The 16,418-nt window shown below is 44.7% G+C and overlaps 1 protein-coding gene across 2 annotated transcripts in view; it reads left to right on the top strand.

Annotated features, from left to right (window-relative positions):
- ETV6 (ETS variant transcription factor 6) overlaps window positions 1-8,372 on the top strand; it is a 121,029-nt gene extending 112,657 nt beyond the window's left edge. For both annotated transcript variants that reach the window (XM_054282009.1, XM_054282010.1), the window contains 3 exons: window positions 2,197-2,339; window positions 4,620-4,720; window positions 7,853-8,372. In XM_054282009.1, the coding sequence (XP_054137984.1) occupies window positions 2,197-2,339; window positions 4,620-4,720; window positions 7,853-7,958 (350 nt within the window). In that variant the 3' untranslated portion in view covers window positions 7,959-8,372. The remainder of the gene's footprint in view (window positions 1-2,196; window positions 2,340-4,619; window positions 4,721-7,852) is intronic.
- The last annotated feature ends 8,046 nt before the right edge of the window (window positions 8,373-16,418 follow it).

Here is a 16,418-nt window from a genome sequence, read left to right on the forward strand (position 1 = left end):
AACCAAATCTGCACTTGAATCCTAGCTCTTCTTAGCATCTGAAGCTCTCCTTGTTTCCACCTGGACATCTCAGGTTGATTTTTTTGTGTGCTTCTTTGGTTTTGTGCAGACGGAGGCCCAGGGTGTGTGTTTGAATGTGAGAGAGATTTAAAATAACACTGCCTATTGCAAATGATGAGGTGAAAATAAAGAGGAGTGTAAATCATATCTCTACAGAAGTGTAAATATGATCTGTAATGTGCTGTAACTGGAGGTTGTCTGCCCTGAACATTCAAGAATATGACAAAGCCAGGCATTGACTTGCTGCTTCAGGAGCACCATCCCTCCAGCTGACTCCAAGGATTCTTGCACTAAAAAAGACATTTTTTGTACACTTCTTGCATTGAAAAAGTTCTGGAATGAATTGCACATGTGTCAAAGAACCATTTAAGCAGGACCTTGCTACCCTTTTATCTGAAAACCTCCCACAATATTAAAAGGCACAAACCAGAAGAGCAATATAATCTCCCTTGTCTTGAATCAGAAATGAAGTGTAAAAAATAAGCTTTTTCTTCTCTGTGAGTGTGTGCAAAAACACTGACAGAAAGGCTATGTAAGAATTGTGTTTTGTGAATTTGTGAGGGGGGATGACAGAAATTCAAGTGGTAGAATTCAACTTCAATTTTCAGACCAGGGAAACTTGTGCCCAGATTTCATTTTTTAAATTAAAACCTAGAAAAATCCCAAATTTTTAGGGATGGACATTTTTCTGTGGAAAATGTTTTTTCTATGAAAAATGATAATGAAAAGAAGGTTTTTCCAGGCAAAAAGTTTTGTCTCTTGCCTTTCACATTTCTCCTCTTGTAGATGTCAGGGATGAGGTGACCATTCAGCCAGAATGGGAACCTGTGATTTTTGCCAGATGCCATCTCTTCAAAACAAAATGCTTTATTCTTTGTAGGACTGGCAGGGAGAGAATAAAGCAAGGGCACTGGCAAACTAAACTCTGGTTTTAGAGACAGTACTAGTGTGAGATACTCTTTGAAGTTTGGAAGTGGGAAAATAACTTGAAAATCTCTGTCCATTTCAGGTGTGCTCACTAAATGTGTTATTCATATTCTTTCTCAAAAAGTATTTTACATTCCCATGTCATCATGCCCATTATAACACGTGCCAGCCCCAGACAGACAGGAATGGAAAGACAGGCTGACAAGAATCCATTTTGGCATTTAGAAGCTGGATGTCTTTGGTTGGCAGCCCTTGAACAACTTTAACAAGCCATTTCTCAGAGGCTGGTATTGCTTTCAGAGTAAAATGCAACCCCACAGCCACCTCAGAAATCTGGACAGCTGAGCTGTGAAAACCCTGTTGTTTCTGACAGCAGCAGTACCCCCAGCTCTGTACAATTCAGTTCCATATTCCACATTCCAAGTTATTCTGTGCTGCACACACACATTGCAAACAGGAAGCAGGAGCAGCTCAGTTCTTGGCTTCCTCAGTCTCCAGCGACTGCCATGAAACTGAAAAACACTAAACTAAAACTTAAGTGTCTGTTAGACCTTTAATTAGCGACCTAAGGAGTGTTTGCCAAGAGGAAATTTGAATTCAATTATCCAAATAGAAAGTATTTAACCTCTCAATAGCACTCAAGTAATTATAATACTTAGGAGTTGTTTCTTTTCAGGAACCTTGAAAAGTAAAACAAAAAATAAAATTGAAAATGGGAGAAGCTCAGTTTTATATCACATGGAGTCTACAAAGGAAAGCTGTAAGATTGCCCATGCTTTAGACTCACAGGTTAGCACAGAAAGGGGCAGCCTCAAGCAGGGAGAGCAGGTTGCAGGGTTTGTGATTTCTCCACTAAAACAGCCAGCAACAGCATCAGGGCCAACATGTGAGCTTTATGTGCTTCAGTACAACCATAAACACACAGCTAAGAGCAGCAGGTCACCTCACACAGCTTTTGATGAGATGGAGATGCTCTCTCAGTGTCAGGAGAAGTGGGATGCATCAGAAGGGGCTGTATATTCCAGTCCATTTTGCAAACATTCCTCAATACCAGCCAAGCCATTTTCATTTCAGGTCCCAGCAGCTGTTCCAGCCCTGATCCCAGCTCTCCTTTCACTATACATCCATCCACCCAAAAACCTTCCAGAATTAATCACAAGGGGGGAAAAAAAAGGAAAATTAATTCTTTTCTTGCTTCTCTCTCCACAGACTGTAGGTTGCTTTGGGATTATGTTTATCAGCTGCTTTCTGACAGCCGGTACGAAAATTTCATCCGATGGGAAGATAAAGAATCCAAAATCTTTCGGATAGTGGATCCCAATGGGCTGGCCCGGCTGTGGGGAAACCACAAGGTAAGGAAGAAATGCCACTTTGCCTCTTGTACCATCACAGGATTCAGTTATAAGCAGGGGGCAAGAAGAAAAGATGGCATATAAATTACTACTGGAAAACTGGAATCTTTTATTCTATGTACATTAGATATACAAAGCATCCATCCTGAAGCACTAAAGCCTATTCTTCATATAAACCAACTTGTTGGTTTGGTTTGAAGGCCTTTAGTTTTAAATGCATGTAATTATGAAATTATAAGGAGTGCAAGAATGAACAATCCTTCTCTCCCAAGGCATCTTACTTCTTCTCAAAACCCGATGCTGAGGATATTCTGGTGAGATGAAGTTTACAAGGAGCTCTGTACTACAGAGCAGGAGCTTTATGTGTTCTTGTCTGCAGCAACTCCCAGATTCCACAGGCTGCCCTGTCAAAGACACCAAATGCTGCAGGATTATGTATTTCCTTCTAAGAGGGCAGGTCCTGGTTTGTTCTCTGGAAAGCCATTACTGATTTTGATAGTTTGGGGTTGAGTTATGCATAGATATTTCTGTATATGTGTATAAGTACATTCATTTGAATGTATGAATAGTCAGCATGGATTTACAAAAGGGAAATAATTTTTGACCACTGTGATATCCATTTACAACAAAATGATTGGCTCAGTGGATTCAGAGAAAATGGTGGATATAGCTTATCTTGATTTTAGAAAGGCTTTTGAAACTGTCTCATAACAGCTTAAAAGACTGACTAATTAATGTCCAAGACAAGAATACAGTGAGGTAGATTGAAAACTGGCTGATCTGCTGGGCTGCAAAGATGGTGATCAATGGCACAAAATCCTGTCATTAGTCATTTTACCCCAGGGATTGATTCTGGGGCAGTGCTGTATGTCCTGAATGATGGGACAGATTCTCAGACAACACATAACTCTGAGAGGAGTGGCTGACATACCAGAGGGTTGTGCTGTCATCTATGTGGTTCTGAACATGCTGGAGATACGGGCTAATGGGAATTTTATGAAACTTACCAACTTACCCAACCTGCATATTAATAATGGGGCCATAAGGTCTCATGCTGGGTGTCTAAAACTGAAGCTCCTTCAGACCATTGGCCACTTGGGCAACACAGTGGCCTTTCAGCATATAAGAAATGGAAGAAGCACAAACAGTATTTGAGGGAGTTTCCCAATGAGCAGTCTAGGAGATTTTGCAGGGAAAACTTTGTCCCTGTCAGTGTTCCATTGCCTCAGGAGTTCTTGATGGCCTCCCATTGCAGAGTTATTGTAGTCAGGGCAAGCAGAGGGGTCTGCTCTTACTGGGGGTTTTGGGCAGGGGGATCAGTCTCCTTTGATGAAGCCAAACTCCTGACATGGAGACTCCCAGAACAAAAATGAGCTTCTCCTGGTCCGGCGTTTCCTGCCCACGGCAGGAATTAAAATTAAGACACAACTTTGCCAGCAGAGTTGTGTCTGCTGGGAGTCTCTGCCAGACAGCAGCCACTGCTCCTTGGAAGAGCAGGATGAGCCTAAGGGGCTCATCCTGCTCTTCCAAGTCCCTAATTTGGGGACAGTTCTGCTGCCAGTGCCTATCACTTCTTCCTTGTGACTCTCAGCTTCAGCAGAGCCATCTCCTCTGGGGGCTGAGGAGGGTTTTAATGAATCATCTCACACTTCAGTGTACCTCAGTGCTCTGGCCATGGCCTTTGGGGCCAGCAGCTCCCAGAGTGAAGGGGAGATCTGTCACAGAAGCAGATTTACAACCCAACTGGTTTTCTTGGTTTACACCAAGAGGAGAAGCAGGCTCAGTCCCCACAGTGCTCTGTGAGCATTAACCAGTTAATGCAGGGGAATCCCAGAGGAACAGTGCTCCAAGCAGGGATTGCTGACAGATTCAGCCTATTAGCCACTACTCCCAGGCTCTTACAAAAGGTGTTTTCATTAAGAACAGGCCAGTCACATCCCACTTGGCATGAGCATCTCCCTCCACCTAATGTCTTCTCTTGTAGTTAATTAAATCTTTTGTTAGCTATGTTCCAAGAAACTGTAGAAAAGCCTTGCTTGGAATTCTTGTTAAACTCCTTGCTTAAATTGCTCTGTGGGGAAAGAGACTCACAAAACTGAGGTGATGAGGGCTGTGGGGGCAGAATGGGCCTGCAAACAGCAAAAAATGGTACATGTAATTTCTTGGACTGTCTTGGTTACTTTAGGCAGCTCTGATAGTTCTGCCACTCATTTGGGGCTTAGGAAGGTTTTAATGAATCATCTCACCACTTTTTTTCCTTTTTTCTTTTGAAAAAAACAGAACAGAACAAATATGACTTATGAGAAAATGTCCAGAGCCCTACGCCACTACTACAAATTAAATATTATCCGGAAGGAGCCAGGACAAAGGCTTTTGTTCAGGTAATTTTCTTTCTCTGCCATTTCTTTCTATGGACAGGTGGTCTTTGAGGATGGAAGATGGAATTGTGTATGGGATACCTCATTGCCACAGTTATAACACAGGTGAACTTGGCCATACATGTAAAAGCTGTATAGAGCAGTGCTTCCCAGCTTTTAAGGCAGCCCCACCAATTTACAAAAAAACACAGGCCTGTCTCAATGATCAGTGGAGACAACAGAAGTCTTTTCACTGCTTTGTGCAGGCTATGCCATTGTTTAAGGCCTTAGATAAATGGGTTCAGTCAAACTGCTGGAAAACCTACTCCAAATGGACTTCTCAAACACAGCTGCCTGTGAAAGCTGAGCAGGGATCAGGCATTTCCTCAAGGACATTGCAGAAGAGAAGCTCTCAGTGACCACTTCTTTGTGCTGCCTTGAAGGAAGAGAGGGAGCTGCAAGAGCTGTTCATAAATCAGCACAGCTACAGCAAGAATTTAGGAAATAGAGCCTGAAACAGCATTAAAGCAGGGAGCTACTTGTACAAGCTTGAGAGTGAGAGCACTCCACTCCTCTTCAGACAACACCAGCAAATCCTCGTGCACATCTGACCCTCAGAGCACTGAACTCAGACCAGAGACTGCATTGCTGTCAGTGGCCTGGATCTAACAGTGTGTTTGGACGTGATAACAATAGGAAGGCAGTCTTGGAATTTGTTTTCTTAAAAGGCTGACAGAACTTTATTAGCACTCAAACTCCCTTCAGCTGAAAAGGGTTCTCTGGAATGACTTTTGTTTATGTCAGCTCTTAGAAGGAAACATAGGGAAGGAGAGTGAAGGAAAGAAGCAGCCATGGGCAAATTCAAGTGTTCAGTAGTAAATTTTTTTCTGGTGGAAAGTTAAAACAAGGTTGCTCCATCAGTACCAAGGGTACCTGTATCTCTGTGGCCTTGTGTGAAGACTGCTTTGCCCTGGGGGAATTCCTGATGCTGAACATTGAATGTGCTTCTCTTGCAGCCTTCCCTTCAGTGGGGGCATACAAAAACAGGGCTCCATCTCTTCTCAACCAGGCTGCCTGTTTTCTCAAAACCATTGTAGCTTAATGCCCTTGGAGACCTCAGTTGCTCTGTCAGACTTGGCCAGTTTGACCAACAGATTCAAAGGTCACCAGAGAGCATAAAACATGAGCTATATAAACTTCATTTCCTTTGGAAACTGGGAAAAAAAAACCCAGCAAAACATTTCTTTGCACAATTCCCAATAAAAACTTTTTGATGTTGTTTTCTTAGACCTATTTATATCTGAAGAGAAAAAGAACAGCTGCAAAAAATCAAGTTATTAATGTGCCTTTCTTGGCTATTCCTTGCAAGCAGAGAAATAATAGGAAATGTGACTTTACGTGCAGGCAGTTGTCATCTGCAGATATCTGTATGGAGCTTTAAGTAAGATGGAGTCAGAAAAGGATTTCTAACAGGTTGGCTGGGTGTCTTCTGCAACAAAATAGATCACAGATAGTGTGTCTTAATTTTCATGCAGTTCTGGGTTGGGTTGTTTTTTGTTTGTGGTTTTTTTTAATGTAATCACATGCTATTAGAAATGCCCGCAGTGTGGTTTCCTTGACGTGGCTTAAAGCACAGACCAGAAGGAATACCCAAAGTCCTGTGGTGCAGCTCACATCAGCCCATGCCCCACATGGAGAGGGTCCCAAGGCAGTGGGACCACTCTGTGTTTTGATTTCATTGTCATGCAAGATGAGCAGGACAGTCACAGGGTTTAAATCAGGGCACAGTCTGGCCGTGGGCTTTGGTGCAGTGTGTAGCCAGGCACTGATTCACCACTCCTGCATACAAGGTTTTCACCACTGTAACACTGTTTGTTGCAGCAGCATTTTTCCAGCAGTGACACAGCAGTGAGTCATAGCCCTTTTTTTCCCCCTAAATGCATATATGCACATGATTTCCAAAATTAGAAGGGAAGGCAAAAGGTTAGTTCCAGGCTATGCTGTGTTTGCTGGGAGGCTCTAGCAGTGACCATTCTGAGTCAGTGCTAGTAACCAGCTCCTGCTGGTTGTTTTTGTTTTCACTGGGGCAAGGACACTGAGCATATCATCAGCCTGAAATAAAATCAGCTCTTACAATTAACACATTTCATACTGCTGCATGTTAACCAGTACGTTGTTAATGAAAGACTGTGAAATTTTGTACCACTTCCAGCATAAACATCTTTCATCCTAATTTCTCCAGAAGTGCTTGGGAGTTGGGAAACTGATTTGTGTTGAAACCAGTGTTTCATCCTTCCTGTGCCACTCTCTCTTCCTTTCAATCATAAAATAGAAAATGAAAAAGCAGAGCCTTTCTGTGCGACCTCTGTGCACAAGTGTCCTGGCAAAAACCAAGACTGCAGACTTGAACTGCAGGCTGGTGGATGTCCTTTCTCATTCCCTGCTGCTGCCATGCCTCCCCAGAGGCAGTTTCTGTCCCAGCACCCTGCAGACTCACTGCCTTGAGACACTGGTGCTGGGAGCTGTGGCATTCATCACAGAGGCTGCTGCCTCACTGCAGCCACACTTTGTACAAGCACACAGGAAGACACTCTCTTTGCTTACAGTTCTCTAGCCCTAAACCTTTTTCCTTCAGGGCTTTTTCCATTCCTGGAACTTGTTCTGAGTTGGACCTTGGCTTTTTCCCCCCTCTTTTTGTTTGTTCTCACTCACCTACACGCAGGCCTGCACAAACCAGTAACCCTGTGCCTCCCCACACCTTGCAAGGGCTTGTGCTTTGAAATACACTGATCATCACCACCTTTCATGTCTCTGTCACCAGACACCACACATGAGTGCACCTGGGCCAAGCTGCCATCTGACATGAAAACAGCAAACAATATGAGGGAGAAGAAATAAATATAATTGTTTGGAAAAATCTATGGGTTTGGTTCAGATTTGGGCTTTCAAGAAGCCAGGGTAAAGGCTGGTGATTTCTCTGTTTCCTTTCAAGGTATGGAGGAAGGAAGCTACCTGGGGAGAAGCTGGGAAATGCCAAGGCTTTGGGAGGATACAACAAAGATTATGTTGGGAGTTGGAGAGCTCAGGGGTCTCAACAAGCTGCTGAAGATAAAAGCTGAGACCCCTAAGAAATGCCCTTGTTTCTGTGTTTTGCAGGTTCATGAAGACCCCAGACGAGATCATGAGCGGCCGGACAGACCGCCTGGAGCACCTTGAATCGCAGGAACTGGATGAACAAATATACCAAGAGGATGAGTGCTGAAGGAAGCAGGTGCAGCACCTCTGTGGGTCCAGGGGAGGAACACCAGCCTGACGGTCAGCACGCTTTGGGAGGGGCAGCAGCAGCACAGGAGCAGTACTTGAGGTCACTGCTTGGCTCCAAGACCACGCAGGACCTGAAGCACCTTAACAAAACAAACTCACCGGCAGAAGTGGTGCTGGCAGGAAAGCCAAGGGGAGAAAGCCTGGACTTATGCACTACTTCACTGTTCCTACAAAGTCTCCCTTGAGTTTTTTCTTTCTTTTTGGTTTGTTTCAGTTTTGGGGGTTTTTTTTGTCATTTTTTTTCCCTAATAAACATGCAGTTTGACTTTCCTTATCTCACATAGGACAAGACATCAGATTATGCTTCTTCTTTTTTTGTTGTTTTTTTTTGTTTTGTTTTTGTTTTGTTTTGTTTTTTGGGGTTTTATTTTGGTTTTTTTTTTTTTTGTTTTTGGAAGGCTTTCCTATGGAAATAGAGTGCTCTTATTTTCTGTGCAAGTCTCATGACACAACACTGCATAAACAATAGCAACACAAAAGGGATTTGCTCAAGGCTTCCAGTTTGCTTGGATCAATTTATATGTGCTGCCACTGGGAAATGTGTTGAAGCTACCAAAAGAATTTCTCACACATACCTGTCAAATGAAGAGGAGACACCCTTGACATGTAGGCTGGGCTGTCATCCCAGCATAGCTTGGGCTCACAGAGAGCACTCCGAGTGGCTGTTAACTGCTGGAATATGGACCAAAACCAATCACCTAAGTGCTCCAGAGAGGAGAAAAATAAATGTGACAAACCTCTGCAAGTGACTATCAGTTAACATTTTCCCTCCTTCTAGCAAAGAAGTGGTAGAATGGAGGAGGGGGAAGGGAGGGTGGGGACAAATACATATATATGTGTGTATATATATATCTAAAAGTTCCATATATATATAAAAATATATATGTAATTCCCCCCAGTATATTCACAATGCAGAGTTGTGAATTTCAGTTCAGAGTTTTCTATAAAAAGAAAGACTGAAGTCTCTGTAATTACAGAAGGAAAGGGTGTTTCTCATACCTGCCAGCAATTTTGGGGTGAAAGGTGAAGGACTGTTCCTTACATCATAGGGAGAAAGCAAAGGGACTCATCACATGGTTTGTATTACTCAGAAGCCTCTCCAGGATCATTTTGTGCTGCTGGAGAGGTAGATGATTCACCACTCCAAAATCTGATGTTAGAGAACTAGAGACCAAATAGCTATACTTATATCTTGTCATTGATTTTGGCTTTGTTTTGGGATTTGGTTTTTTTTTATATGCCACCCACTGCCCTCCCCCATCCTACAGCTCTGCCATCAAGGAAGCTTGTCCCAGCTTGCCTGTTTTTAACATGATTTAAGACAAGAGAAAAACAAACCCTACAGCTGTGTTGCTTTCTTGGTTTGGGGTCTTGTTCTGGTTGCAAGGTGCCTCCCTTTGGTTTGCTTGGCATGAGGTAAAGAGCTGTGCCTAGTGTGGTCACAGAAAGCTCAGCAGTCCTTGATGCCCAAATAAGAGAAACTGCTGGCCTGTTTCATTTCACAGCTTGGACCACCAGGACAGGAATGTCTGTGGTGTCCAGTGATCCATCAGCAGGGGTCCTTTGAATGGAAGGAAGATCTAGCAGCAGAAATGATGCTTGCAGAGGGAGAAGGTTGATAGGAAAACTGCAGGAATCACATGGTGCCTGAAAGAAAGCACGTCCACAGCAGTGCATTAAAAGCAGAAAGCCTCTTTAATGGAAACATAAAAGAAACTAGATCTGGAAAAAAATCAAAAGGCTAATCTAATCCATTTCAACCAAAAAACAAGGTACATTCCCATGATAGAGCTTTTATCAGCTATTAAACCAACACGACATTTGCTCTTTCCACGTATTTAACAAGGGGGTTAATCTCTCCAGGAAAAAATGGCACTCTGCAATGAACAGTGTCCCCTGTGTTTAAACAGAGATAGGCCAATCTCACCAAAGACTGAATATTGAGTCACAGGTCGTAGAAGGAACAGCTTTGTTAAGGGTGCAGATAAGCATCGTACAACAAGGAGAGATTTTTCTGAGCCAGTATCTGATGGGGAATGACAGGGTGCACATTTCTCCCTGAGCTTTTCCCAGCCACGTTTCTCTATAAAATCACAGTCAGTAAGTTACAGGTCCCAGCACACCACGTACTTGATCTGTTCTGCCTCACAATAATGGACAGGGGAATGTTTTTTAGCAATGTGTCACCTGTCTGTGGTGTGACTCTGAAGTCCTTGGAGCTCATGAGGCGTGAGATTGGGAGACACTGTGGGACTTCAGTAGTGACAGATCTGAAACCCAAGGTCCCTTGAGAGCAAGGGCCCAAGGAGTTGCTCTGTCATGTTGCTCAAGGGCCCCAAGTTGCAGCCAGGTCTCAGGAGCTGGAGTGAAGTGGTGGATTTGACAGATGGAGTGTGATCAGAAGTACCAATGTAAAGAAAGGCTCTGGCTGGGTCCTTGGGTGTCCAGTGGTAGAAAGAGAAAGTTTTTGCAGAGGGTGATTCATCCTCTTTACTGCTCTGGTCTAGACAACTGCATAACTGCATTATTTCCTTCAGCCTGCTGTTACAAGATGGTGAGGGACCAAAGAAAAACAATAGACTTTCTGCATAAAGTGCTCTGATGAGTCACAGCTTTTTGTCATGGCCAAGGTGCACACTGCAGAGTACAGAGAACCAGAGACAATCCACCCATTTCCTCACCATTATCTACCAAATTAAGTCCATCTTCAGCACTGGGTAAGACAGGAAAATCACACATTGTCCAGTAGGGAAGCTTTATAGTGGACATGTTCACCTTTACAAAGAAATGCAATCACTTCCACTTGCACAATCTAAGTCAAAGGGTAAAAAATGTTTGTGGCTGTTGGAAACGCTTCCCAGTTCACAAATAAAGGACATCTTAAGACAATGTCATCACAGCCACAGAGAAGGAGTTCTGTCAAGGCTGATGCTAGTTGGAATGAAAGCAGCCTTTGACCTTGGAACAGGCCAGTCCCACAGAGGCCCTCCCTGTCTCCTGCCAGGTCTCCAGGTGCCAAAGGGAACGGTGTGGGTGACACTGGAGCTGCCAGGACTGCAGGGCCTTGGGGCCTGTTGTGGGAACTGCAGGATTTGAACTGCTCTTGGGGTCTTGAAGTGAGTTTATGAGGTATGACTAAAAATAAAAAAGAAGTGGCAGGCTAGAGCAGCTGCAGGGAGATTCCCATTGACCTCACATCCACTGGCAGATCCATGGGAATGCAAAGACAGCATTAACATCCTGAGCCATAGGAATGCATCGCTGCCTGCCAGGGCTAGCAAAGGTAACTCTGTCTTTCCACCAACACTGACACCTGCCTTCCTCCCCTCCCCCAGTTTCTGATCTCCCAGTGTAGAATTTGCCAGCAGCAAAACAGCCAAACTTTCTGCCTTTGCCACTAGAGCAAGTGGGGAAAGGGAGAAATCGTTTCATCCTTGGAGACGCACAAAAGTCACCTGGACACGGTCCTGGCCATTGTGCCTGGCTGGCCCTGCCTGACCAGAGGGGCTTTGGCCAGATCCCTGCCAAGCTCAGCACCCAGCAAAGGTTCTGGGTGGTTTAGTGGTTATGCAAAGGTTAAGTGGGACCTTCATTGTCATCACCTTGCTACAAGCCTCAGCAAGCCACAGGTCAGTCAGGCAGGACACGCTGCAGTTCCACAGCAGAATATTTTCTGGATTACAGTTTGAAGCCTGTTGGCTGCCTCTCCATCCAGAGAACACTACTGGGGCCCTTTCTGTGAACACTAAGTTGCTGCCATCCTCCCCATATTTCCAACTCCACATATGCATTCTCCAGATCTTTTTTGTCAGACTGCAACTGTACGCGAATCCAGAGTTTGAGGTCTTTTTTAAAAAAAATAAAATTCTAGTGTTTTTATTGATGATGGCTTTTGTTTTTTTAAGGTGTGGGGCTAAGGGACTGAATCAAATGAATGTAACAAAACAAAAACAAGCCTATTCTCAGGGCCAGTGAGTTGCAAATAATTTTTAAAATGCTTGTAATTACATCATCTCAATAAAAAAATTTAATATAAAAGCAGGAATGCCAAATTTGTTGGTGCAATCATTGCTACAAGGCTATTTCTTTTTAAGAGCCGTGGTACCTAAGAGTATAGTACACAGCAGCTGTTTTCAGTCAGGAAATGAAACCTGCAGGCTTCCCCTGCCCAAACACGTATGAGCAGTACCTTGATCTTCCCTGGGAAGTTCAGAAAAGTTAAGGCTGTCCCTTGGAATATTTACTTGGTTGTCTGTCCTGAGAGATAAGCCAAGTAGCCCTCTAATGGCTGGATGTGTGTAGCTGGTTCTCCTTCCTTCCCTTGGAGTGGACATAGAAGAAAAAAGAAAAATCAAAAATGAGTTGCTGTGATGACTGGTGCATCTTTTTAGCCTGCTTAACAGGCCAGATCAAAGACTGGAGAGAAAGATGTTTTAAAGAATATTCATCTTTGCAAACCAGTCTAGAAACCCAGCCCCTCTCTTCCAGCATAGCAGGACTGTATTTTCAAGTGGCCATCCCCAACCAGGAGGTGAGGGGAGAGCAAGATGAGGTGGCACAATCTGCTCCCTGCTGTCCCTGTCTCCTGCATGGTGGGGTTCCTGCTGCTTTGGACAGTGTGAGGCCTCTGGAGGGTTTTTGAACATCCCTGCTCCAGAGACGCCACCAAAAGCCACACCAAACAAACACATCCTTGCTCCAGAGAGGTGCCATCAAATGCTATGGCAAATAAACAAATATGCCTTCTCCAGAAAGGTGCCACCAAGTGCCACAACAAACAAACAAACAAACACAACCCTGCTTGAGAGAGGTGCCACCAAATGCCACAGCAAACACATCCTGTCAGTGGCACACAGCCCACAGCCAGTGCTCTCTGGTGGGAACAACTCAACGAATCACAGAATGGGTTGGGTTGGGTTGGGTTGGATTGGGTTGGGTTGGGTTGGAAGGGACCTTAAAGCTTATCTCATTCCAGCCCTGCCATTGACAGGAACATTTTCCCCTATCCCAGGTTGCAACGAGCTCTGTCCACCCTGGCCTTGGACATTTCCAGGGATGGGGCAGCCACAGTTTCTCTGGCATACTGTGCCAGGGTCTCACCATCCTCACAGGAAAGCATTTCTTCCTAGTATCTAATAAAAACCTACACTGCTTACACTTAAAGTCATTCCATCTTGTCCCATCACCTCCATGCCCTTGTAAAAACTTGAACTTTCATGTAGGCTTCCCTCAGATAAAGTCAAGTCTTTTTAAGGTCCCCCTGAAGCCTCCTCCAGGCTGAACAGCCCCACTCTCATCCTGTCCTCTTAGGAGAGATGCTCCAGCCCTCTGATCATCTTTGTGGCCCTCCTCTGATCTCATTCAACAGATCCTTATCTTCGTGGCAGGTTAAAATGTTTGGATCCCCTCTACAGCTCGCGATGACCCAGGACAGTCGGGCTGATGTGTGAGCTAGGAGCACTCAGCTGCTCCTTGCTCAGTATTTGTTTATTTTTTGTTTCCTTTCACTGGTGTTTTTAAAACACAAAGGCAAAGAGTAAGCAGTAAGCAAACCCTTTTCTAAGCCAAGACATCAAGCAAGAAGGAAACAAGGTGTGTTCCACCATAATTCAGTCCCTTAAGGCTTCCTTTAATTTTAGAAGAGGAAATAGATGTATCCTACATCTTGGCACAGCTTTCTTTTGCACTCTGAACAATAGCAAATGCTGCAGGTCAAAGGCAGTGTGGAAGAAGTTCTCAGTGGTTTTGGGTATTGTCCCAGTGAGGATTGATCTCAGTTCAAGAACTAGCCCTGAGTCCAGAGAACATCCTCTGGATGCTCTGGGACAGAAGAGGCACAGCAGTGCATGTTCAGTTTATCCTCCTTCCCATTTTCAAAACTGACTGAGCTGCAAAGGAAAGCTCCCAGGCCAACACCAGCACAGGGAGCATGGACAATGCAGAGGTTTGCAGACTACAGCTGCCACAAGCATGCTGGTGCACGATTCCTCCATCTGGCTCCCCAGCACTGACCAGGAGAGATTTTGCAAGGCTGTCAAAGAAGACCTCAGTGCCTGTCCACACACCCTGAGGACCTACAGAGGCTGCTGACAGCATTTTTTAATTATGTAGGAAGAAAGGTTTTCACTTCTCCCAGATGGGACGCCACCTCTGAGACACAAGCAAACAAGAAAACGCTGACCTCAGTTTGAAACCCAAGCAGCTTCCAAGCAAAGCAGAAAGAGCCACTTAGGCAAGATGTGAGGAGAGAAAGGATGCACTGCCACAGCATGAAGCCCAAAACCAAATATGATTAATTAATCACCTGAAAGAAAAGGTTGGTGTGTCAGGGTAATATTCCAACGGCACAGGAACAGGTGGATCTACCACATGTCAGGTCTGTCCATCCTGGATTCCCAAGCACCCAGGGGTCTCCTGGTTACACTGGGTTCACCACAGGCACACTTTGCTCAGCTCTGCTGCAGCCTCCTCACCATGCAGAACTGCAAGCTGAGCTAAATTATATCCACCTGATGGGAGAAAGATGCAACTTCATGAGCTGCTTCAGAAGAAATGTCCCACTGCACGTTGCCATCCTGCTGTGCCCAGCAAGGAGAAGGCTGCAGAGGGAGAAAAGGAAGGTTTGCAGCCTGGTTCAAGCTCTCACCACCCCGAGCAGCTCCTAAGAGCCCAACAGAGAGCCAGGTGAGGATGAACTTTCCAGGACCCACTTCCAAAATAACCAAGGAAATGAGGTGTGAAGAAATCAATGCCAGGGCAGCCAGAACTCCAGCACAAAATGTAAGACAGGATTGTGCCAATGGTGAACAAAATCACATCAATTTCTTCATTCTAGGTGTCCCTACCTGTTTTCCCCAATCAATGGAAAAGTTTTATGTCATTTTGAAGTCAGAGCAGAAAAAGAGGGGCAAGAGCCTGTCTTCCCACCCTCATCCCTCTTTCCTCACCTTGTTGTCTTGAAAAAAGGGGAATGGGGTGTGGATGCACAGCAATGAGCTCAGCCTGAGCTGGGTCCAACAGTGCCAATGTCACCAGTTAATGAAACAGCCTTTTCCTCCTCCCCTGTGGCAGTACTGTTGTATCCCTGCTGTAGCAGCCCTCATTTGCTCAAAAGGACAGCACTTACAGTGCTTAATGACCATCTCCCAGGTCATTAGTCATCATAACTCAGACAACCTGGCTATTATTGACCATCTCTCCACCCCTGGCTAGATGTCCAGTGAAGGTAAGGCTTAGGTTGTCGCTCTGCAGGACACCCACTTCTTGTGATTCTTGGCAGACTAAATGTACAAATGGGAAAGAAATAATCTGGCAGTTGCTACAGAGAATTGGAGCAGTACACCTGTTTTCTTCAGTGTTGTCCATTTGTCAACAAGTGTGTGCATCTCCTCCATCCTCAGTGCCAGCACAGGAACCAGACTGAGATATCAATTTAAAACCAGGCAGACTCTCTTTGTGTGACTGCTGCCACAAACTACAACCAACGTTTAGGGGGAAAAAAGGAAAACACAGTGCCCTCCCATAAGACAGTGGAGGTCATTATGGCCGATAGGATCAGTTGTAAAACCTGCAGGGACACATCAATCTCTCTGCCTCCTGCAAACACCTCTGCATAAAGTTTCCCAGCATCTCAAAGTGCTGGAGAACAGCCACAACAGGAAGAATGATAACTGTTCAGGAACTAGAATTGATCTCCTACTGCCTGATAAACACTGTTAGCCTGGGGTTGTTGACTTGAAGCCAAGTTCCGCTAAATGGACAAAGTTTCCAAGCCAACCCTTCCTGGTGTTTGACAAGGTGAAGGGAAGGAACTGAAGACAGCTCAAACAAAGCAGGTATTGTTTCCAGTAGTCTGCAGAGAGATGTGAGTGCACGACCCGTCAGAAGAAAGTGAGGAAAAGAAGCCGGGGTTGCGTGAAAGCTGAGGCAAGCCAAGAGTCAGTTTGGATGATCCAACAAGGAAAGCAGGGAGTGTTCACCACAGGAAGGGCCAAGGTCAGTAACTTTCACTTGGCCAATGTGAGCTTGCAGGATCTGAGCAGGCCTCTGTTCAAAGCCCTGCAAAATGAGGACTCCACCTCCTCTGTGCCAATGGTTAGTCATTTCCTGCATTCAAATGTGTCCCTTTTTTTTCCCATTTAACTCCATCTTAATTCTGCTTCCAACCATTAGCTTTCACTGTGCTTCTCTTCTCTAACTTCTGTAAACCACAGTATTCCCACATGGAGATCCTTACTCCATGTAAGGATCCTTACTCCATGTAGATCAGTGCAACTCTTACTCTTTTTTCCAGCTAAGTGTCTTAGGTTGCAATGCAAGATGTAACCAAAAGTATGTATTCTATTAGCATCTGTTAAAACCAGGTGGGGCAGTTTTCTTTATCTCTTCCACAAGCATC

Source organism: Melozone crissalis, unplaced genomic scaffold (assembly GCF_028551555.1).
Source record: "Melozone crissalis strain CALT ecotype California unplaced genomic scaffold, PUWL_Pcris_2 ptg000033l_1, whole genome shotgun sequence".
Classification (NCBI taxonomy): Eukaryota; Metazoa; Chordata; class Aves; order Passeriformes; family Passerellidae; genus Melozone; species Melozone crissalis.